We start from the raw sequence: 25,047 nt of genomic DNA, 5'->3' as shown, positions 1-25,047 counted from the left end.
AATTTATTTATTTTTTCTTTAATTTGTAGAATTCTATGCCTTTGCTCTATGTTCTGCACTATATATTAATTTTAATTGTAAATTGTGTTGGGACCACACTGCATGGTGGTTCTGCACTTTAAATAAAACTGATTGATGGATTGATAACTTGACTGAAGCACACATTTAGTCAGTATATTCAGTGCCTCTGTATTTGAGTAAAGCTGCAAAGCATATACACGTTTTTGAAGTTTTTGTATTAGCATAGTACAGCAACAATATACAATCCAAGGGCTGGGAGATATGGATATGATCAAATATCACAACAGCTTTGACCAAAAGTCTCAATATCAATTTGGTGATGATATTAGGGATGACTCTTGGTTCTTTTATGATTTTAATAATAATAATAATAATAATGGATTTCATTTATATTGCGTTTGATCTAGATACTCAAAGCACTTTGCATGGGAGGGAGGAAACTCACCTCAACCAAAACCAAAGTGCAGCACCAACCTGCGTGATGATTAGGTGGCCAGATGGAGCCAGGACACTGGGGACGCCCCTGGTCTTTGCAATAAGTGCCATGGGATCTTTAATGACCACAGTGAGCCAGGACCTGGGTTTAACGTTTCATCCGAAAGATGGCATCTCCTACAGCACAGTGTCTGCAGCACTGCACTGGGGATTTTTTTTTTTTTTTCTTTAAGATATTTACCCACAAGACGTTTTCTAAACAATCATTAGTAATGTGGATATTATGCCCAAACAGGCTGAGGCAAAAAATACAACAGCTAGGACAGTCTAAAAAGGTTCAGAAAATTGTATCCCTTTACTGTAATACAGCCTTTACACTATATTATATTATGATATACAAAATCCCAGATGATTTCTAGTCTTGTATCACAATATCAATATAATATCAATTATTCGCTCAGTGCTAATTTAAAAGTTGAGGGATGAAACCACACATAACACAGAACAGAACTTCTGTAAGGTCTTCTACAAAGGTGCATGTGTCGATGTAACTACTATGATACTGAAATGATACAAAAGCATCAATGGAGGATTACTCATACTCTGCGACTGAATGGTGACAGAAGACAGAAAGAGAAACAGCGGGGGAGAGAGAATGAAACCATTTATGACAGGGAGACAGACAGCGCTAAGTCAAGTCAGCTGATTGAAACTATTCCTCCTGCTTTCTCTCTCTCTCTGACGGTGTCTCCCATCATCCACCTCTCCTCTGTGCCTCCAGCTGTTTGGGCTGGGAGGGGCCCATCACCGAGGCAACCCACACCTTACAGCTTGTCTGGTCCTGCCCTACGAAAAGCGAGGACAGGGAGGGAGCGATGGAAGGAGGGGGGGAGAGCGAGCGATCAGGGATAATTAGCTCTTGTATGTGGGAGCCTGGATCCCGAGAGCAAGCTCAGACTAGCTTTAAGCCCTAACCAACAACATCTAAACTAAAACCCACCAACTCAGGCCGCGCTCGGCACAGAAGCACCTCTGGATTCAACTCAGTCTTGCGATGGACACCTGTGGGCCGATTTAAATCCGACTCAATGACAGAAACCCACAGCAAAAGGTTCAGATATCCCATCAAGCCCCCCCTCGGATAGGCCACGTAAGCCTAATAGCAACCTTGGTGTGCTGTTGTGTAATGTGGTGACAACACTTGAGCCCCAGCAGCACAAGTACAGAACAGACATCTGGTGCGATTCCAGTGAATTATGGTGCAGGCAGGCTCACGCAATCCAAGCCCACTCATGCTGTGACTGGAAGCCCCTTTGGAAGCAGGAGACCAAAAGCAGAACCTGTCTACAACTAAACCTATCCAAACGCAGCGGAGGGGAGGCCTGAGGAAGGAGGGAGCATTTTCGATTCTATTCCCTCTCTCTCTCTCTCTCACACTCACTCACTCACTTTCTCTCTCTCTCTTTCTGTCCACCTCCCTCTCTCTGCCTGTGTTTGTGTCTGCTCTGTGTCCTCTTGCCAAAACCATCGGCACTTCAAAGGGATTGTTCGGAGTCGTTTAAAAACTCTTAAAAGTGAAATATAAAAGTTTAATGCTTTTGGTTTTCAAAGAAAAAAAAAATGCCCTCTTTGATGCATCTAAATCTGTTTTGGGGGAGAGGAGGCGGGGGGTATAAGTCAAAGGATATATTTATGTTCCCATTCTGCCTGGAAACATTTGTTTCTCTCAACGGTCAGGAGAATATTACAGTTAGCTCTTGATGAGAATAAGCAGCGATGAAGACATGGGGCTTGAGGTCAGGGGTGCTGTGACATTGCCCCCTGCTGTTTAAAGCTTGCCACAGGCCTCAAATATGTCAGGAGCAACAGCCACACGACAGTTAAAAGGAAAAATAAATCGAATTAAATGTCATTAAATTGTAATGCTTGATGCAGTATTTTATGATAAAGATTTGTAATAAACTCTTTTGGGCTACATAGTGTCTCTGAACAGGGTCCAAGGACAGAGGATGTTGTATTTCCTGTAAAGCCCTTTGCGACAAATTTGTAATTTGTGATTCTGGGCTATATAAATAAATAAAATTGAAATTGAAAATTGAACTTGCCTACTTTGACGGGACATACTCAAAAAAAACAAAACAAAGCAAAACAAAAAACCCCCCCCAAAAAACATGTTTTGCAGCTCTATTACATTCTGGTTTATTGAGGCTAATGTCAGTGAAGGAATCAGCATCTCGCCTCTTCCACACTGGATTTCCTTTGTATGATTGTTGAACATCAGTGCAAAGGAATAAGTAAAAAAAAAAAAAAAAAAAAAAAAAAACCCTAACCCTTTTGGTCATGATTGTGACAAATCGACACCATAACTGGACATTTCCTGTGTAATGTATTTTTAGCGAATTAAAAAATGCTCTGCTTTTGGCGTGATGTTTTGTCTGATCAGTTGTGACAAAGAGCAACACACAACCAAACAAAGAAAGTGACCCAAAGGCACATCACCAAAGGGTGTATTTCAACAGTGTTGACATCAGGTGGGTTTTTTCCTTTAATTACGTAGAAAAAGATACGTAGAAAAATACTGATGCATCAAACAGGATGTCCACTGTTGGCAGCTGGAAGCTCATCTAGATAAAAAAAAAAACAAAAAAAAAACAGGCTGGGACATGTGGGGTTAGATGACGCAGAGGTAAGCGGGAAGGCTGATGTGGCCCTTGGATAAAAACAAAGACGTTTTCTAGTTTGTCCCTGTTGGCCCACTGGCCACCCTGCATGTGCTCTGCCATCCCAGTCCACACTGGGCTAGAAAACCTTTTCCTAATCTCCTTACATAACATCAGCCGTGACATTGGCCAAGGAGACATGTGGTGTCTGACATGCTTTGTCCCACATGACCTACCCCCCTGCCCCCCGTGTCCCACAGCAGGTCACATACAGTACATACATGCACACACACACAGACACGCAACTCTGCAAACAAATCCTAAATCCTCAGTAACAGAGGACCCTTGTTTCATATAGGAGAAGGGGCGGACGGGGCTCAAGTGTTTTTCGTCTTTCAGGGAAAGTGGGGTTGGGAGACTCAATAATATGAGGAGCAGGAGAAGAAGCAGCCTGGATAGGGCAGGTTAAGCTCTTTAGCTCTCTCCTCTTCCCCCACTTTATTATTCTCAGTTGCCATGGAGAAAAACTATATATAACCGTCTCTCTCCCTGTGCTGTCTGAAGTCACCGTCTTCTCTCCTCCCTGGTACTTTCCTTCCCTCGTCCCCTCCGCTCTCTCTCTCTCCGGTGGATCCATTAAGAGGACAGCAGGTGACAGCATCTCGGTTCAAAAGGAAAATCCGACTAATGCCCGCGCAGCTCCGGTGGCAGGAGGGAGTTTGGGCCAAAGCCGACGAAACCCAAACAACCGACTGACCAACAGGCCAACCAGACACCGCGCCTGGTCATCTGGCCAGACTCCCGTTTTCAGAAAGCAACGACTTCAAAGGAATAATTCATTTCACAGTCTAGTGGCCAGACACAGAGCCTCGCTGCTCACACCCCTTTTAGCACCTAAAAGAAGAAAAGCAGCCTCCGCGCTCTGCTTCACCGTAGCTGTGTTGTAATGCAGCGGAGGCCCCGACACAGAGATCCAATAGTCTCTGGCTACCTCTGGGGGGGGGCAAGGGCTTAGGGGGACCTGTGCAGGGCCAAGGGGTGTCTGCAAGTTTCATCAAGTTAAATTTAAGACGTTTTAATGCCAGTTATATGAAATGTAAGACCACGTTTTGCAACTGAAAGCGAAAACAACTGTCAGAGTCTGCTTGGCTTGCGTGACCGGGCTGATTTCTCCCAGGAAAAACAGCGCGGCAAGAAACCGCAGCACTTTTTAGACATTTCTAGAAGTGACTTTAACTTTCCAGCAGACTTAAAATGCATTATTTAACCGTGTTCGAGCCCTTTGAAGGCTCTATTTGGATGACACCATTTAAGACGTTTCGGGACTTTTTCCAGGACCTATCCTGCCAGTAATCTCAGTCCCCACATGAACCTCGCTCAATCCACCCTTGAGTCTTTACCTTAGATGCCCGCCGGCGCTCAGGACACTCTGGATACTGGCACCCCACCCAATCCTCTTCCTGGACAGGCTTATCATCTGAAACAGCAAAATAAATAAATTAATTAATAAATGAATTAAAAAAAACCCTGAAAATCTGAGAAATTGTGGCTTAAACAGAGACATAAAACCAAACCATCCACCCAACCAGCCATCTAACACATCAACACACACATTTCTTGGTAAAGCCACTAAAACATATTGTAGGGCCCATCAAGAAGGCATGCACAGTTATTGTATTGTGATATAGAAAGAGACAGCTAGAACGCTAGACAGTGAGCACCAATGAGTTTATGAACACAAAGAGAAATAGAGACCAAGAACTCCTCTCATGAAATGGAATAAAGAGAGCTAAAGAAAGTAAGATTTTATGAAGAATGGGTAAACAGAAGAGGAAAGAGGGCGTGGTGCAGCGTTGGGAGGAGATCAGAGAGAAATAAATAATGACCTAAGCGACAGGAAGAAAACGGAGCAAATGAAAGGAAGTCCTATTTTGGTCGTGTACGAAAGTGCACCCGTCGCGGGGAGGCTCGTCGCGCTCAACTCCAGAATAACAAATCACCGATGTCAAATAAACCTCCAAAGCTACTTGACTGCCTTGGCCAGCACTGCATCGAAGCCACGATAAAAGGCGGTGTTTACCTCTACATCTCGCACATGTACACACACGATAAAGATATCATAACAGAGAGCCCGGGCGCACCAATATTTATCTGTCTGGTTAATGAGAAAAACAGAGCATACACGTGCAGGAAGGAGAAAGTAAGACCGGGGAAGGAAGACGCAGAGAGAGAGAGAGAGAGAGAGAGCTGGGGGCAGGGGAAAGACAGTAAAGGCCCTTGTTGCCAAAAGTCTCCAGTTTCCAGACATGACAGGACGCCGTAGCAAAAACTTTCCAGGAAGCTCGGATGTCACAACTTATTCATCGTAGTGCCATTTCTCTCGCTGTGCCTGAGCCGCCTGTGACAGACATTATATCATTAATAAATCATCACTATCAGAGATGAGCCGCTGATTAGAGATGAGCCAAAACAGGCTGGAAAATAAAGCGGTTTACTGCCTGAACAGCTGAAGCCATGCTCTCAGCATCCACGCAGAACACACGAGGTTTTGAGCGGGCCTCAAACAAGTCACCTTGTTTCCACATTGGAAAACAGTGTAATTTGGTGCGTACCGCAGAGCCCGCGGCTTCCCCGTTTGGCACTGCCACATGAAAAACTAAAGAAAACAGGTTGAGCTGCTGCAGGCTCTTGTCCCTCTGAAGGCAAGACAGGCTTATGGCCCTGGTAACTCCTCCTCCTCCTCCCCCCTTTCTTCCTCCCTCCCTGCCGTGTCCCTCCTGTGCTGGTAGCGAGCCGAGACGCGCTCTCAGCTCTCGCCGTGGCCTCTGCCAGCGGGCCTCAGGCTAATGGCTCCCTCAGGGTTTACAAGCAGCAGGCTGCAGAGGGAGCCTCCAGCTTTTATGGAGCCTTTCCCAAAGAGGCAGAGCCGCTCCTCGCCACAACAAGGCTCGACGGCCTTCCACTGTGACTCCGGGCGACGTGATCATCCCGGGGATGGGGCGAAGGGTGAACGCAGTGGATCCAACATTTTTCGGGCTGACATAAATGTTAATGGCATAAATCCATCACATATATCAGAGTGGGTTTGCTTTGATGTGAGCACAACTGATATTTGCTTACACAGGTGGTTGCTCGCCTTAGGATGATTCCTGACTGGAGCTCATAGTTTCTATTTTACTGGCGCGGGTTGTCAGAGAATCCGCGGAGAAGCGGCGCTCTGTAAGCCTGCGGTTGGGAAACAGATGTGCTGCTGCATAGTCAGCCGCGCAACGTGACTCAGCACCCTCCAGTGATCTTGCACACCTGTAACCCTCGTGGAAACCTTACTTTTATCACCTCAGATCCGACTTCAGCCCTAATCCACCCCATTTCCCCAAAACTACAGAACCTCTAAGCCCATATCATACAGTCATAACCTCTAATCCACTCTACGACCCTTTGTCCTCAACTCTAGACTCTCCCAAGCTCCAACACCACGTTTTCATATTTCCCATGGCATCAGGCCCACTTTTCACCACTTGACCATCCTGTTATATTCTGAATCACTCTCTTTTCTGCTGAACTCCAATCTTCTTTTCCTACTTACTTGTATCTTGCTGACTCTCTCTCTCTCTCTCTCTGTCTCTCTCTCTCTCTCTCTCTCTCTCTCTCTCTCTCTCTCTCTCTGGCTCGGGCCCTCTCCCTCTCTTTCTCTGATGAACAGGAATTCCTGAACTCAGCACTGCTGATTAAGCCAAAAAACAAACACAAGCACACACTCCACACAAGCATACACGTGACAGCAGACAATGAGCTCGCACACTAAAGAGACAGTGGAGCATCCCATCTACACAGCCTTTTGCTGGCTCACTCTCCACAGCGAGACAGCGCCTGGGGCACAGACCCATTAGCCATCCATAAATAAGCTATAGCACGGAGGGCATGTTTGTATAAAGCACACACACACAAGATGGATACTCCCCCACCAAACTTCATGCGCTCACCTTCTGTTAAAGATGAGCAGTTGGATAGGAAAAGTTGGTATCATGCACCTGTTTTTTTTTTTTCCTCACATCTCTTTTTACACTGCACTTCTTTAAGACTACTTTTCAGTCAAAATCATTTTTTTTTTGTTTTGTTTCCAGTGCTGTAGCATAAATTTTTCCTTGGATTTCCTGTTGATGTAGTGTGTACTTCTTCTTCTTAGCCATTTTGGCTCTCAATGCTCATGCATACTACCCGGTTCCTCCTCTGTTTATTGCAAACAAAGCGCTGTTTCTACAAGCAGAAAAGTAAAAACAAATCATTTCCTGTGTGTCAGAGGATTTTTCCAGGGACACACCAACCTGAAAGTGGGTGTGGAGGAACGCAAGTGACCACAGGTTGGATCGCGATTGTTTTACGGCAATCTGTTGCAAAGAGCAGGATGAAAAGAATTTATTATCATGAAAAGGTCGCAGATTATGACTTTATTTATCCAGCTTTTCATGCTCTTTTTTTTTAAAAGCAACGTGCTGCTTCGCATTCGTACCGTGCAACCCACATTCACACCGGGAGCAGCCCAGCTGTATAACCATTGACTCCTGTTGGCCGCCGAGCAACAATCCTCCTTTTTTTTTTTCTAACATTTGGGCTGCTGCCGCCGCATTCACATGACAAATGCACCTGCACGTTTGGGAGCGGGCCAAGATGTGCTCACTTTGGCCACACACACACATCAACGGATCCATAAGCTCACCAAAACAAAAAAAAACAAACAAAAAAAAAAGTGACCAAGGTCTACCGCTGCTCCCCCACTCCTTACTGCAGTCGCCACATCACCTCAGCTAGTTAGTGTGTCCTCACCTCCTGTCACATCACCTCCGCCCTCACAGCCTCACCACAGCTCCTTGTTTAGGCAGAGAGAGGCCGAGCCGGGCGCGATTAACAGTGAGCCTTGCACACGTTTTTATTAGGAATGTTAAGAATGCTTCCACTTGGTGAGCTCTCATCATGGCACACGGATGAGGAGGAGGGGTGTGTGTGTGTGTGTGTGTGTGTGTGTGTGTGAGCTTATTCTTTTGTTTGCTCAGGTTTCAGTTCTTTCTTCATTATAACACAATGTCTTCTTCTCTAGGTAACGTAACAAACACCTCCTGGCCGCGAGGAGGTTATGCAAAGACTCCTAGGAGACGGAGACAGATGGCAGGCAGGCAGGAAGGCAAATGAAGAGGGGAAACCTGGCAAAGAGACAGCCGCATCGTCAGATACACGCTAAGAGAAGACAAGACGGATAGCTGAAGCCGTGGCAGTAGAGAGGCAGGCGAGGAGGCCTTGCAGAGAAAGCAGGTAGGCAGGCAGGTATGGAGGCTGGCCTTTGAAGTAGTCAGATCCACAGGCCTGGGCAGAGGAGGGAGCCAACAGGAGATGTTAAAGAGGGCTGCACGACGGGGATATGGACAGGCGAGCAGACAGTTAGGTCAACTGCTCTGCTGTGGGTCAGCAGAGCCTGTTCAGTCCAGTGTGACAAATCCTCCTGGGGCAAAGATAAGTCTATCAAGCAGACAGGGCCTCTCTGCATGAGCCTGTGTTTACTTCATGCCAAGTGCTGGGCAAAGTTACTTTTAATTGCTTAGTTACTCGACCTTGTTAGTAAAAGATGCTCTATGCAAAATTGCCTATGCAAAACTTTTGTGCTTGAGTCTACATGGCTCTTACTGACTGCATTTCCATCAAACTTTTTAAAGCACATTTTGCTGCATCAAATGAAAACAAATGCTTGATGTAGCCTAAATGCCAAATGTTGAATAAAAAAACCTAATCCTATATGCTGGCTTGAGGTGAATGAACTTCTTATTCAATGAAATGAAACATACAGGAACCAGCGGTCTGTCTGTGCCCAGTTCCGGTGTGGCATTTTGCCCCTGGCTCTGGAAACAGGTCGCTTCCACTCTATCCCGGAAGAGGAGAGAAAATGTTGCTTACGTGACCTAAATGAGGTTGAAAATGAAATGCATTTTCTGCTTTATTGTCCATTGTACCATGCTCTTAGACTCAATCTCTTTCGTAAGGTTTCTGGCTGTGATCTACTCTCCGGTGAATCAATGTTGTTATATTTCTTCTTGTTTTCTTATGACTTTGTATTTATCCTTTTTCCTTTTTTTTTTTTTTGCAGTGTCCTGTAAGCCCATAGGGCTAGGCACCATTAATGGTGCATGACGCTCTCTGAGAAAAATAAAAACTGAACTAAAACTAAACTAAACTAAACATTTGCTGAATAAAAACGTGCATAGGATTTTATAACATGCCCGGTTGCTCTTTGACCTCTGACCTCAGGCACAGCTAGCCATCACGGTGGATGGTGGTGCGGTCGACAGGCACAGGTGCACAGACGAAGAAATCAAGACACTCTTTTGCCTCACATATGCAAAGAATGGAACGCCGATACTAAGACGGGACGGGAAACCGCAACGGGAAACTTGCCCAATATCAAACAGCTGTGGGCCGACTGTGTGCACCTTTGCAAAACTAGGCACACGTAGCTTGCAAACACACTGGCAATGCTGCTTTATTTTTTTAAAACAATAATCCAGCGTCATCTACATCGCGACTGCATTGTTCAACCCGCAGCATTTTGTGTGTATGAAAATATTTCAGCATGTTACATTGTAATACATTACGCCTGAATGTGTGACGTTGCATTTCGACCATGAAATCCCCTCGGCTGAACACTAGCGGCGCGCTCCTGTGCAGGTGAATGAGGCCGGGCCTGGTGAGCAGACGTTCACCAGCAGCAGGTTGCAGCTGTTATTAAAGCAGCATGTTCAGTGGCAGCGGGGGCAGGACAAAGCCATCCTGTTGATGTTGTTTTACCCCCATAGTGGTTAAATCACACACATATGCATCACACACACACTCACTCTCCCACCGTCTTTTTCTTGGTCCGTCTTTCTGTCTCGCTCGCCACATCTGAGCAAACCCTCGGTTCCCATGTTTAAATCTAACGCCACATAACAACAAGGGTAAATTGTTCCAGAGAGCTCCACTCCACAATTTGACAAAAACAAAAAAAAATATCTGATTTGACTCAGCCGAATTGTTTCTGGATAATCTAAATCATTCAGTGTTGATATTTAAAAAAAATGCAAAACTCTTAAAGCTCTCCATACATAGCTACAGAGCTCTACATAACTGTTACACTAAGTAGGCAATGACTGTTACTTTGTCACCATATTTAAGAGGAATCATGCGCAGATTGTCACATAGCTGGAATTTTTGAGGGCATTTATTTCTGAGAATACAGTAATTGGTCATTTACAGTTTACTATTATGTAAGAGTGTGACCCATTGTGTCAGGCCACTCTTTTTATGGGCTTTATGGGCTTAAGGATAAACTGAGGTATGAGAGAAGTATGTTCTCTTATTACTGGAACCCAGAGCTGACTCCGACCTGAGGAATGTTAGTGTGTACTTGTACTCTGGGGATACAGCACACGGGCCTGGCGACTGGAGAGCAGGGGAGGGGGGGGCTACGTCTGAGAGCTGCGGAGCGGGGGTTAAAGTGAGACAGACACACAGGGCGAGGTGCGAGATAAAAGATAAACTCAAGGAATCTGCTCAGATTCTCATCCAAGCCACACGCACTTTCGATTGTCGGTGGTCCAAACCTAATGATTTGCTATTTTTGTTAACCTGTCATGTCATGCATATTGTCAGCTTTGACGTATTAGGCTACCTCTACCTCAGTATACTGTGATATAGCAAAAATCAACGACTTTGTAATTCTAAAAAGATATAAACAGAGAACTATACATTGCTAGTGTGTGTTATACGATGCTGGGAGGCCCATTTACCTACAGCTTAGCCTGTGGTGCTAATGACTAGTTCATGATCAGGGCCTCCACTCACTAAACTTAGGTCAAAGAGAGCCCTAAACATCAGTGATGCTTTTAAATCACGGTTTAAAACTCACCTGTAGAGCATGGCCTTTCTATTGATTTAATACTGGGTTTTAATTGTATTGTTTTCCTCTGAAAGGTCCGTCATATCTCTATTTCATCCTCCCTTTTGACCCCGTCTACTCCACAGCACTGCCAGATGTATGATAATTATGGCATTTGGTTGATACTTTTGCCATTTGTATGATATATGATCACTAATGCAAAAAAGTGGCCCAATGTATGATAATTTCACCATTTCACACATGCATATGTAACTTTGATCCTGAATAATAAGTAACAGTTTCCAAATCAAGAGCATTTCTTTGCTTAGCTGACCATCCCCACATCATTCGACTCTATTGTTATGTCAGCATCGGATCGTTCCTGAAATGATTACTTCCTTGAAATCGATTGGAACTTTTATGAGATCATTAAAGATGTAAGACTCGCTGACTCACTGACGGGGTTTATTTTCTGTTACGACGGATAGGGAGGAAGCCGTTTCATAGATTGATTCGTTTTATTAATTGCAGGCCCATCCTCTCATTTATTAGAATTTTTTGTTTTGTTCTTCTCCATATGAAATATTTGTGACTCCTCGTATTGTTAAAACTTAATTTGATTGGCTGTGTTCATACAAATAGATGTATTTTTTATTTTTTTTTGCATTCAAAATATGGTCTCTGATAATTCATTATTTGTTTCTTATGTAGAAACCATACCTACCAACATGCATTTATGTTTAAACGCTGCACCAAACCATATAAAGATCACTACTGCTGCCTATTGAGCTCTATGGTGGCTGTGGACATCTATATAGGCTACCGAAGTTACTAAAATAAGTTGAACATGTTATTGAATTTTACTGCAGTGTGCTTTATTGAATTTTACTGAACTGTATTTTATTGTATTTTAATGAACTGTGCTTTATTTTATTGCCTTGCTTATTTTACTGTATTTAATTTTATCTGTCCCTGTTCAACACTTTATTGCTTTTGAAAAGTGCTTCACAGATAAAGCTTATTGTTCCAGATTTTATGCGGAGACAAACGCAGCAGAGTGTGCACTGACATAGCTGTGGTCTAATCAAGGCCGTGCACCCCCTGAAATCTGAAACAGCATGGACGCCACACCAGTTGTGTAAAAGTATCTTTATCCAGGAGTGGCTCAATGAAGAACTGGAACAACTGGCTAATTCTGGAGTTGGTTTTTATTTCTTTCTTTTTTATGGGGGGATATGGAGAGCTGACTTTTCCTACAGCGTCACACATTTTCTGTTTGCTGAGGATGTTGCTTGCAAAGTTGGGATGGTCCATCTGAGGTTAGAGTAGTGAGTTTTCCAGCCTTGGTAAGGAATGGAGGAGCTGCTAGGGCAGAGGATTGGGGTCCAGGGAAGGTTTTGGGGAAGGGACAGCATCTTAAACCCGAGCAGCGGCAAGGGTGAGTGCTCCAGCAGAGATGGGAAATGTTTTCAGTAGCAGCTCGGGGTTTAATTACAGAGATGGTGAAAAGGTAGGGATCAAAGCCTTAATGTTCCCTCTGTGGCATTCCTCTTCTCGGTCTGTTCCTCCCTGCCAAACAGGTCTGCCTCAGCAGGCACCTTCCCTAAGCTGGCCAGAAAACAGCCGCATTTCCAAGAGGCGAGCTGGCAGCAAGCACAGGATAAAGAACATTCCTCTGAAGCCCAGTGTTATCACTTCCCGTGCACTAATGGCACAAATCAGGCTGCGCAGCGGAAAGCAAGTGCCCCTGTGCCGCGTCAAAAAGCACTGAGAGGAGACAGAAGCATTTCACTTCAGCTATGCACTTCTTCCATGGTAAATATTTCATCTGTGGAGCTGCTCTCATCCACTCTTTCCCTCCCTTCTCACTCATGTGAGGTGTTCGCCATGCCAGGTCACTGAGTGCTTTCCACGGAAGAATAGAGCAATGGAAAAAAAAAAAAAAAAAACAGCCTTTCCATGATGATGCTGAAAAGCTTAGGTCAGAATCAATGATGCAAGTCAACAGGGCATGTGCTTGCAGTAAGATTTCATATAGCAATGTGAAGTAATGTCTGATTCATATTGCATGTTAAGTCAGCGCTGCCCGGCTCATGTTAGATGAGTAAGGATAAGACGTAGCGGAGTAGGTTTCTTCACAAGCGTTACACTGACAAGGTTCCTATTTCATCCTCTATGATGCTGAATAATTAACATGTTATTAGCCAGGGACATTTGCCTGACAGTATCAGATGTAAAACTAGACCCAAGTTCATAGCTTGACACATCTTCCTGGTGAGAAAAGAAAGTAAGCATGTCAGTCGAACGCCTAATCTAACGCCATTTTCCCAATCGGTGAGTTACAACCAAGCAGCAATAACTATATATAATACAAAAAAATATTCTTAGGGGAGATGAACAGTTTTGCCAGAGAATAAAAATACAAAATCCATTGATTGCTGGAAGGAAAATCTGCTGTGATCAGATACATGCTCCGACTTGCATGTCAGAGAAAGGAGTCAGATTTCTTGCTAATTTTTTTTGAATAATTCAACTGCAATGTTCTCCCGAAACAATTAGCATAATTTTGTAATTGCATGAATAACAGTGGCAAGATGTGTCATGCCACCAAATTCCATCTGAATCAGCTCAGTGGCGCTGGAGAAACCGCAAAATAAAATACTGGACAAACGGATGGAGAGCAAGCCATTGTCCCACCTCTGATTTCATTGTGGACACACACACACATACACAAACACAAACACCTTCACAAAAAACCCACAAAGCCCTAATTTTCACCACCCACCACTTAGTCAGGTGATCCGCCTCCTTCCCCAGCTTACCACAAAAATCATGGATGACGTCCAGGGATGAAGACCAGGAGTAGCGCTCCATTCCCACCTCAGGCAGAGAGGGTGGCAGTGTTTCCAGCTCATATGCGCCGCGCTTCTTCCAGTACAGGAACATTGTGACCGTATGAACTCAAAACTAACAATAAATAACTAAACCCGACCTCAACTGCCGTCAAACGATTCCCTTAAAACCAAAGTCACGCTCACACTCCTTCCACAGCGTCACTTTTTAAACGGATCAGGCTAACCTATCCCTTCAAAAAACATCTGATCTTCTTGAGGTAACGTCAACAAACCCTGCTCATCAACCATCTTTAAAAAAAACTGCCAGTCCGACTCAATTCCAACCTCTGCCAACTGCCAATATGTTCCTTCAAAAACTCCACCTGCACAATGATCTCATCCAGCTAGGCCATGAAACACTTGCTTTGAACCTTCATTCCAAATGTAGGTCCTTCCAGTCCAAGAGAGCAAAAAAAAAAAAACAGCTCAAATAATCTGTTAAATTTCCGAGGGATCACATTATTGACTCTAAAAATGGAATAAGTCTTACGAGCGCTATGCGGCTTTTAACAAGCGGAGTTAAGTAGAAAACAGTTTGATAGAAGTGACCCCAACCTTTCCACGGATCTCCTGAAAAGACTCACGCATGACTATAATCCTAAAGCTCTTTCAACACGTCCTCCCGTTCATTCTGTAAATGTTTTGGTCCTCTAGCAATCATCCACCGAAAGCCCTCCCAATGCGCTGTCAATCACCAAATACTGCCCTCTTCAAATCCATTTTACTGAGCTGTTCCCGACCAAGCGAAAGTCTTTCAAGCTGCCAAAACTTTTATCTCCACGAGCGAGCAAACGTCCCTCTTTGCCGTCTTCTTCCCCGAGCCTCAACTCCATCCGCGGTAGACTTTCTCAAACCCTGTAAAACTTGTGTATGAGGCAATCCGTTCATGCTAAAGTCCTGTGTAGGATCTCTGGACGATGGGGGGGTGGGGGTTCGACCCACTCCATCAGACAAATGTTGTATTCATACAGAGGTGAGATGCATGCTGGGATGGGCAATCTGGGCCAATGGGTTTTAGACTGGGTGACACAAAGATCTCTTTTAAACCCCCTCCTACATCCAGAGTGGACTTTCTTTATGTTTTGCGCAAACTGTAAAAGGCTGACATTTTTCTGCATTAATTAGAACCCGCGCCCTTTATGTCTCCGGGAAGATTTATTCCCTTTTTATGAATGCGTCGAGTCTGTGATGACTGGGCTCAGCTGTTTCTGTGGAAGTACAACGCACACATTGGGGAACAAACGGCCCTCTTGGACACTTGGAGATGAGAAAGACCCGATGACCAGAAGAATTCCCGAACACTCGAACAGGAGACAATACATTTCACTTTTCTAATGTCTTTGGAAAACAGTGGAAGGGTTAAAACCACATGCAGTTAGATATCTCAGTCAAGACATAATATTTTCCCCAATGTTGCTTAAAGGTTGATGCACTGCTATTATGCATCTAAAATGGGAGAAGAAATACTGTGAGAATGTACTGTGTCGGCCGGGGGAAGGGAGGGACGTCGTCACACACAACGACCCAAATGTCCAATTTTGGGATAAGAAATTAGAGGGTAGGATGGGAGCCGGTTTGCTGCTCAGCTCTAGGCTTTGCAGACATATGGTAATAATCTGAACCAGCTTTGAGCACGCGGCTTCCCTTTTAATGAAGAGAGCAGTCGTGCAGCATGAGAACTACGCTGCAAACACAAGGGCCAATTTCCACCTTCTGCAGGAACACAGGGGGAACCAGAGGAGATACGTGACGGCCTCCCTTTCATCATGTCTCCATCAGATCGCCCGTTAATAAAAACACAGGCATCTCACAGCTATTAAACAGCCTGCTATTGTGATGGCACTATTCAAATCTGTTTTTTTGTTGTTGTTGTTGTTGTTTTGGTGTGATTTTACCCACAAACAGCTTATCTTATCTATTCATTATGTATTTATTTCATGAGAATAACTTGGGTTTTATCAATTCAGGAATGGACAGTATACGGGAAAAACAAATTCTTTCCACAGTGAAGCCTTCTGGCAACTCTTTGTTGGTACGGGGGTAAATTTTCTGGCATGCTTTGGGCCCACTCATCCACTAGAGAGCCAGTTAAAGTCTAATCACAACCAGGATGCACAAGACATTTTCCAGTGCCAATACCAACTCAAAGTGCACAATTTTCAGTATAAAAATTGTTGCTTTTGCGCTTATATTATACGCAGGTGTGAACAGGGCAATTGCATGAATCCACTCTGTATGGGATGAGTCTTCTCCTGCAGCAAATGGAGAGCACAGCATTCAAATTGGGATGTAATTATACCGCTACCCATGCATTTAAGGAAAAAAAATGCATTGCCCAAAACATGGCTGAATTATTCCACACTACTTATTTTTGTTAACTCCAGTTCGCTGATGAGTCATTCACAAATTCCATTTTGTGGAGCTGAACCTCTTTTGACTGTTGTTTTCACTCTAAGTGGGGCTGAACAGTATGGTTAATAAAATAAATCATATTGCAATTAATCATATTACAATTAATAACAAATATCATACTGGCAATAAAACTGGTAATTTAAAATAAAATTGATCATTCACATGTGGAAAATACAACTTGTAAGCCAGAGCGTCTCTGTAGCACCATAACACTTAATTTATGACAATGTTTTGTCACACATTTTACCTTTATTGTGATTTGGATATTGCACTTGGCTGTATTGTTATTTTGACAATATTTTGAGTAATTGTTCAGCCCTAATTGTAAGTATGCAAAAACGTACTTTTTTCCAATATGCCACTAAGCATTTTAGGCTGATATCATCCATGTAGCAATGTTCAGAGTGAAATGATCCCATTACAGAACAGTCCTAAGCACTTGCCCTCATCCCATGATCCACTGGGGCGTCCAAGCATGACATTCCCACTACTGATAAGTAGCCTAAAGGGCAATCACTCACTTGTTTGAAAAGCATAACAAATACATTAAACATCAGTATTCCAAAGAATATTTTTTACAAATTTATGGGAAATGTAGATATGGTGCCAACTGCTGTGATGACGAAGGGGCAGCTGATCCGTCAGGATGATTATTATAAAGAAAAGCATTGTTCTAGTCCTTCAGGAAATGACTGCACAACAGTCACATCAGTAAACACAACTTACACCATTACACAGCCAGCGTTGGCTTGTTTTGACTACATTTCACAAACCATGTACATGAATATGAATACATTGTGTGAATGTAGAAATAATTGCATTCTATTCATGTGCTCCTAATTTAAATTAGGACAGAAATAGCATGCAATGCCTCCTAGTAAGCCTAGCCTGCATGAATTGGCTTCTCATTAGAATCGCACTCACTGAAGTATTAATGGGGTGTTGAGAAATGAGTGTTTGAGCAAGTACGGGTACGACAAGACTGTAAATGAGTTTGAGTGTGTGTGCTCCGAGGAAAGAGTGTGTGAGCTGGAGTGTTGACAGAGAGAGTGCAGTTGAAGGCTTATGCGTGCCCATGTGAAGGAGGTTTGGGGTTATATTTAGCAAGGTGGCCCATCAAACAGGCTGAGGTTAACCCTTCACCAGCAAGCTCCGACTGGGAGTCGCTGCAGACTCCTCCGCATTGGTGCGCTTGAAGTCGACGGCGCACAATGCAACTTTCACGCGTTTAGTTGCAGGTTGCAAGTCAAACTTTTGCTGTTGCTACGCCACCAAATCCACCCTGAACACAGCAAACGATGACGCAAACCAGCACCATGATTTTCAGTGGAAGGCGCCCTGTGGAACTCCAGCACAACCAGGCTGCATGGAAATAAAGCTGCATTCAAGCTGCACCATATTTAAAAAAAAAAAGCCGACAAAATTTTACCACCCAACTCGGGCCAACACCAAATCATACTATGACAAAAACATGATTAAATGGTGTGGAAAAGGCAACTCTATACAGCGTGCACCAACCCATTCATCTGTCACTGCTGAATCACAGTACAAGCAGCAAAACTCAGCAAGTGAAGAGGCATTTCAGCCAAATGTAAGAATATATTTCCATTGTACTATAGGTGGATTTGCATTTGACCTGTAGCTGCACAAAAGAACATAACAGATTATTGATGCACAAGTATTGTCTTCAAATGGTAGCCTCTGCACTGAGATCTCCGCCATCAGAAGCCTGCCACAAGAAAAGGGTGTAGGACCATCCCCACCAAGCAAATTGCTATCAGACATGTAATTTAAAAGTCCATCCTTAAACCAGCAGTTCAGAGGGACAAACATCCACTCTTCAACTTGTTGATACGAATAATCCCATAATTGAAACAATCTGGTTAAAATTGCAGTGAGCACTGCCCTTCAGAAGCCCCCCAATAACAGACTCAACAGAAATCAAAACACTTATTCCATAAAAGTACGGTCATTGTCATGTGGAAGGCTGCAATATGCATAAACAGTCATTTAGCCAGGGTGGAGGTTGTAAGTGTGGAAGGACACATTCGGAGATAAACATTTCTCATTATGTTGCAAAAGTTAAAGAAGGTTTGTGTGTGTATGTGTGTGTGTGCGCATACGTGACCTCAAGAGAGAACCTTTAATTATCCACTCTGCTGTCTTAGGAGAAGCAGCCCTGCTGGTCCCTTTATAACATGGTGGGGTCCAAAGGACAACAGACAGTAGTGATAGTGGTTAGGTTCTCTCGGTTATCCTAAATTATTAGTTATCTAATTTTGTTTCCAGTGAACAGCCCATGTGACTGATGGCGGTTCGGCAACACTTGAGTCCAAATGGAAAGTTTAACACTGCATGCACAAGCCCATTTTAAATTAAAGGGATTCTATACACAAATTAAATTTTATGTCCTCACTCCGGCAGACTTAAAATGCGAAGCAGAACCCTATGGTTGGTTGTCTGTCGAATGATACAGAACAGCTGAACGCCAGGACAGAGAACACACCTTGGGGGCAAAAGGCAGTGCACCATCTGCAATCTGAACCTAAGTAACATGTCTACTGCTGTGAAGCAACGGCCCACAAAAACGAGGCTAATAGTCGTACTAAGTGCTCCGAACGGGGATAGGAGGAGCCGATGAAAGACGAATACTAGAACAGTATAGGCCTCCGCAGCCATTTGCAAGTATTCTGAAAGCCCCTGGAAGGAGGGGAGGATGATGGGAAAAAAGGTTCATGAGAGAGGGGGGGGGGGGAATGGCCTCCAGCTGTGAGCATATGTTTATGACAATGACTTCATCTGTGACTGATAACAGTGGAACTGACATGGCAGGAATGGGCTGGTTTACATGCTGGGAGAATATGGTCCTATAAACACATCTGTATAGGATTCACTTCACTGGCTTAATGAATCAGAGCCACAGTGAACTTCTATGGATGTGGTGTTTTCCTGTGAAAAGGCAATCTGGGCAAATTTTGGTGTGATAATTAGAACTGAAGAACGTGCTCCGCTATAGGTATAAAGGAATACTCCAACAGTTTGGGCAAAATACCCCTTTTCCAACTTACCCTTACTACCATTTTCACCTCTGTACGTCCAGCAGTTCGGCTCCTATGGGTAACATTTTGCGTTAGCTTAGCATAAAGACTTGAAGTCTTTGGGGGGCATTAGCCTTGCTCTGTTAAAGTGAAAAAATAAACCTTCCAGCAACTCTGAAGCTACCCATAAGAACCAAACCACTGGACCTAAAGAGGTGAAAATAGTATTGAACATCTTGTCTCAGTTTGGGTAAATCAGAAAAAGTTTTTTTTTTTTTTTTTTTTTTTTGCCCAAAGCTCTGGAAAAAAAAAAAAAAAAACAAAAACATTAAGCTCACGAAACCCTTTAAAAATCCCAGTGGATAAACTCAAAAGTGCATGGTGATCAATGTGAGGAAAAGGCTGTTTTCCTCTTTCCTGAGTAGCTGCCATTTGGGAATCACATTTTTAACCAACTGCAAGATGAGCACAGCCAAAGCAATCAAGCAGCATATTACTATATATTCACTGGGGTTTTGTTTTTGTAAAGCTGGGACTGGGACTACAGCCTGACAGATACAGTATAATTGTGCCAAAACTGTCAGCCAGTAACAGTTTCCACCAACAAGGACAGGATCAGTATGTGTCAGAATATGTTTCCCTGATAACGCACTGTTTGTGCTTGATGATGGTGCTCGTGAACTGAGGCAACATTTACTCAAACCCTGGACTGACTGATACAATGTGCAACCCCCTGCTGCAGGGATTTCCACACACAGGATGTACAGTAGAAAACTGTTGAGATGCTAGGAAGGAAATGAACTTTATGGCAGACACAAGGAAGAGGATCAGAGAGTCATTGCATCAGCGCTGCGTGTTGACCTGTTCTTCCATTACGTCCTTAAACTGCACATCACATCCAGTCTGGAGACAGCAAGCTGACTGTTGTCACTTTATAAAGACTAGTCCTCGCTGTGGTGCATCTTTTGCATCTGAGCATCTTTTATTTAACCAGCATTGTAAAAAACAACTATATAGTGCAGAATTACCACTACAGCAATTAAAAACGCATTACTCAGCCTGACTTGTTAACATAATCAAGTGCACTGCAAAGAGAAAGGCGTAATAAAACAAATAGAGGGCGTCATGCAAAGATATTGCAGTAAAACAAAACAGTCCCACATAAAGCCGGGATAATTATTGCTTAGCACTGGAAGACAAGAGAGGGAAGAGGAAAAAAAAGAAAAAAGAAAAAGCAGAACACACTCTACCAGTGCCATCAGGAAAAGACAGAAAAGTAAAAGGGGTGAGAAGAGAAAGGAAATCACTGTAGCGGAAAAAAAAAAGTGGAACAATGGAAAGACAGTGTGAAGAAGGAAGTTTGAACTGTAGCAAGCCACGAGCCAGGTCAAAAATCCCTAACACACACACACACACAAACACACACACCACAGACATGGCATATGCACACAGATTAAACCAGTCAAGAGAGGCTCGACTTTCTGTAGCTTTGCAGCTTGGAAGACTGAGCGCTCCAAATGCTACCTCAGAGCTCTGCAGCTTTTGCAGATTTAAACCCCCACACAAACAGGCTGTTCTAAAGTTTGATGCACACAACCAGCCGGGGGATAAAGCAAGTCTTATGCCACCTGCAAGTGGGCACGGAAATCTGTCCACGCAGGCCATCATGTCTCCTCTGGATGTCCTCACTTGTGATGACACTTTGACACTTTGACACGGTGACAGCTCAGAGATCAGAGCCAGTTCCTTGAAGGTGTTCTCGGTGCTGGACAGAGACCAGACGAGACATCTGCTCCCAGATTAGACCGGTGTGTTTAAGACAAGCTTAAGACTCTGGTGGCCTGGAACATTGAAGGGTTCCAGACTCAACCAATTAGGGTCGCTCAACTTTAACTCCGTGCTTCCTACGCTCGCTGTGCTGTGCTGTGCTGTACTTACCCCACGAGCTGCCAGCACCGCTCAGTCTAACACCTCAGCACTGTGTCTAGAGGCAAAGCCCTTTTTGGGGAGAGCTGACACCGAGCTCGACCGTGTGCAAGCCCAGATATCACCGAGCGAGATCTCGGTTTGAATCTGTGAGTTATGTGCTGGGGAAAGAGGGAAATAACAAGTCTGGAAAAAAGCAATAAATAGTGTTAGCTGGAGATTTACAAGAGGTAAGATCTGTCATCTGAGGCTGTGCTGAGCAGTCCCCCTGTCTCCAGGCAGAGTCATGCTCTTCATCATCAGGAGGAACTTTGGGGATCAGGGTGTGCTGTCCTCTCTCTCTCTCTCTCTCTCTCTCTCTCTCTCTCTCTCTCTCTCTCTCTCTCTCTCTCTCTCTCTCTCTCTCTCTCTCTCTCTCTCTCTCTCTCTCTCAAATCACAGACTGAAATACTTCAGCCTCCAGCCGGGATAATTGTTCAGGTCACTTGCCAAGTGCAAGTCATTAGCTTGAGAAGTCGGGGCCTCGATGGCTGCTGGAAAGCATGAGGCAAGGATTTGGTGTCTGAGGATCAAAGTCATGGAGGCTTTGCTCTCATTTCACCGTCCCTCTCCCTCTGACTCTGCCGAGGCTGGTTCAACTTATTGCACAACTGGGAGCTGAATTACACCGAGTTGATCACAGTGGCATTGGAACATAATAAAACAACCACGCATGCTGTGACTAATTTTGTGACTGATGCTGACTTGGGCATGACTAATGAACCTGCAGGCTTGTACTGAATAAGATCTAATAGCTTGCCAAAGAGTGCGACTTATTGGCATTTCACATATACTAATATATACATATATACACACATAAAAAAAAAGACAATCAATGGTTGACTTCATGCGATTTTACTTACTGAGTCGTAATCTGAGACCGAGCCAGCTCCTTGGTGGCGATTTGTGCAGAACAGAATTCATGGTCCACTTGTTTGGCACCATCGATGCATGCAATTCTTTACCAAAAAAAATTAACACCTCCTCATAGATCGCGTCTGTCTGTCCTTGTGGCAGGCTCAGTGCAAATTCCCAGATGATAATTTCAACAGTCTCCTTTATGCCATCATCCGATTCTGCTCATCTGTCCTTATATTTCAGAAGAAGCCCCTTTTCCAAACCGCGGTGCGCTCGGAAGATCTGCTCTGTGGCGAGTACAAAGCTGCAGCTCGCATCACGGTGAATAGGCAGAAAAAAAAAGAGTGGCCAAAAAAACACATGCAGCGGTGACTATCGTGAAACTTAACCGGGGTGAGATAACAAAAGACGGTAGGCTACAATGGAAAGTAGGTGTAAATAACCTGTTGCCGGCTGCACACATGCGAAAAAAAAGAGAAATCTCCTCGACGTCCGCTGAAAAAGCCTCTCTGTCGCTGAAGCTCCGTCCGCGCAGCTCACTCAGGCACTGTGGATTGGAAATGGATGAAACTATATTTAAAAAGCTTCATCCACGGCCTCTAAGACGGCTAGTCCACCGGTGAGAGCCTCCTGATCAACTTTACACGGTGTGCTGTTGAAGTTGGGAGACATTGTCCCGCTGCCTGGTCGCTGGTGGTCAGCCCCTCTCCATTCATTCCCACAGCCGGGCTGAGCTACAAAGGCTGGCTGCAGTTCCTCCGCCTGCCCTCTGCTGCAGCTGGAGGCGCCAGAGACGCGCACAAGCCATGCAGCAGCACCGGGGCTCCTAGGGGCCCCCCAACCTTCCCAGGTACCCCCCAGGCAGAAAATCTACCAGGCAGTGCCTGAGAGGGTGTTTATCCACAGATATGGTGTGGTATAGTATGACTGTAATGGGCAAAAAGTGCCTAAATGCGAGACTAGCAGTACTGTAATGGAACATTTCTCCAGTGAAAGTCCTGGAGCTATATTATGAAATAAATAAATAAATGAAACGAAATCTCAATTGTCAAGATTAAAGTTGTAAATTTATGTGAACAAAACTCAAAAATTCTGAAACAATTAAGTCACAAATTTGTGACAAAAAACTTGAAAAAAGTTTTTCTTATACTACTGGGTTTAGTGACAAGGAAATACTCGTGATTTTAGCCCAGAATCACAATATTACCAGTATCCAGACACTGAAGAGACATTAAAATTTATGACTTTAATCTCAGAAATTCTGAGTTTTTTTTCTCCAAATATTACCCACATCCCCCGGCTCCATGTTTTTTTGTTTGTTTGTTTGTTTTTCCGTAAAATGGCCTGAATATGTTGTCATAGAAGTGAGCAACCTTTAGATTCAACTTTTAAAAACAACAACAAAAAAAAACAAGTAATGTAAGTACCAAGTAACGTATCAGTGAATTATCTGACAGTAAGAACCAAGTAGACTCAACCATAAAATAATAAGCTGAAACGGTCCTTTCCTCAATATATCCTGTGATCCTACAGAAAATATTAGTGGTAAAATCTGCTGAAGTTGTAGGTCAGACTGCTCCATGTCGGCTTATTGTTGGTAAATTTAAACTCTGACAGTGCATCATATTTCCATGATCTTTGTCTTTCATGAAGGAACTGCAGTCATCAGAGAAATGCTGGAAAGTAAAACATATGATTTTCTTCTGAAATGTAGTGAAGTAAAAGTATAAAGTCTCAAAAATGTCTTTCAGCACAGAAAAATCCCCATGGGCAGAGTGAAACCTGTCATCTAAAACAGGCAGTTTTGTTCATTCCTTCTTGACATCTCTTGAAAGTGACATGAAACTATTCCTCGTTTTGCTGGACTCCCCTTGGAAGTCTCTCAAGGCCGCCACTTTAGGAGCCACACCGGCACAGCCTGATACATCCATAGCTGTGAGCCTTAGGATTTGGTGATCCAACTGAGACCAGCTAGGGAAAAAAAGTTCCATCCAACTGAAAGCATCATAATTTGGTTTAAGAAATAAGACATAAGTGTTTGTTAAAATAAGCTAACCATTGCAGAGTGTGGAGTTAGACTACACCCAGGCATTGTTATAACTGAGGATGCCAAATTGGACTGGTTATGATGGCACGCTGCCCTTCCATTGTTCCTTTATTCAGCATAATTTCATGAAACTTGCAATCACTCTCTGCTGGCTGTGCTGTTTGCCCGCGACTACAACATACTTAGAGATTTGGACAGTGTGGCGCAGATAAAAGAAGAACTGAACTGTCATCTAATGTTTTTGCCACCAGAAAAATAGCATCAGACAACCTCATATCAACCTCGAGCCTGGAGTAAAAGCGGTGAGGCCAGGTTTTTGCGTGACTGTCTGTTGAACAGGTGCTCTCCATACTTCCTTGGATGATATTCAGGGCTTTGACCAGATCAAGATCAAGAGCTTCATTGATGCTGCCAGGGGCACCATATAAGGAACATCAACTTTCGGGAAAAAATACCCCATATTTTCCTTTTAATCTTTGCTACATGAGGCGCACTCATTCCCACACATTTACCTTGTGCACTTTCTCTTTTCACTGCTGCGATTTTGTTTCCAGGTAAGGCAAAATAGGTTTAACACTTTGTGAGCTTTCAGGATCCTTCATTTTGGGGGATTTTGAATATTTTATATCTTCACTCCAAACCTCAGTGGCTCCTCTAGCCAGCTGCAAAACAAACTAACTGTAAACTAACCAGGAGACAACACCCACAAGCAGCAATATATCTGCTTTTAGTACCATCCACTTTCATTTAAATTTAGTGGTTTAATCCACAAACAAACAGCATCTATCAAAATGTGTGCCACAGTATGTTTATTCCC

General features: G+C 43.8%; 1 protein-coding gene across 3 annotated transcripts in view; it reads right to left on the bottom strand.

Annotated features, from left to right (window-relative positions):
- Nucleotides 1-22,903, bottom strand: part of plekhg5b (pleckstrin homology domain containing, family G (with RhoGef domain) member 5b) — a 62,373-nt gene extending 39,470 nt beyond the window's left edge. Inside the window, exons 1-2 of one of the 3 annotated variants that reach the window (XM_030055458.1) lie at nt 22,189-22,903; nt 4,517-4,593 (exon numbers count right to left, since the gene is read on the bottom strand). In XM_030055458.1, coding sequence (XP_029911318.1) covers nt 4,517-4,593; nt 22,189-22,270 — 159 coding nt within the window. In that variant the 5' untranslated portion in view covers nt 22,271-22,903. Of the gene's footprint in view, nt 1-4,516; nt 4,594-5,728; nt 5,796-22,188 lie in introns of those variants that run through there. The other 2 variants (XM_030055457.1, XM_030055460.1) reach the window with 2 other exon arrangements.
- Between the last annotated feature and the right edge of the window lie 2,144 nt (nt 22,904-25,047).

This window comes from Myripristis murdjan, chromosome 7 (genome assembly GCF_902150065.1).
Source record: "Myripristis murdjan chromosome 7, fMyrMur1.1, whole genome shotgun sequence".
NCBI lineage: Eukaryota > Metazoa > Chordata > Actinopteri > Holocentriformes > Holocentridae > Myripristis > Myripristis murdjan.
This window is presented reverse-complemented; position numbering and strand designations above follow the sequence as displayed.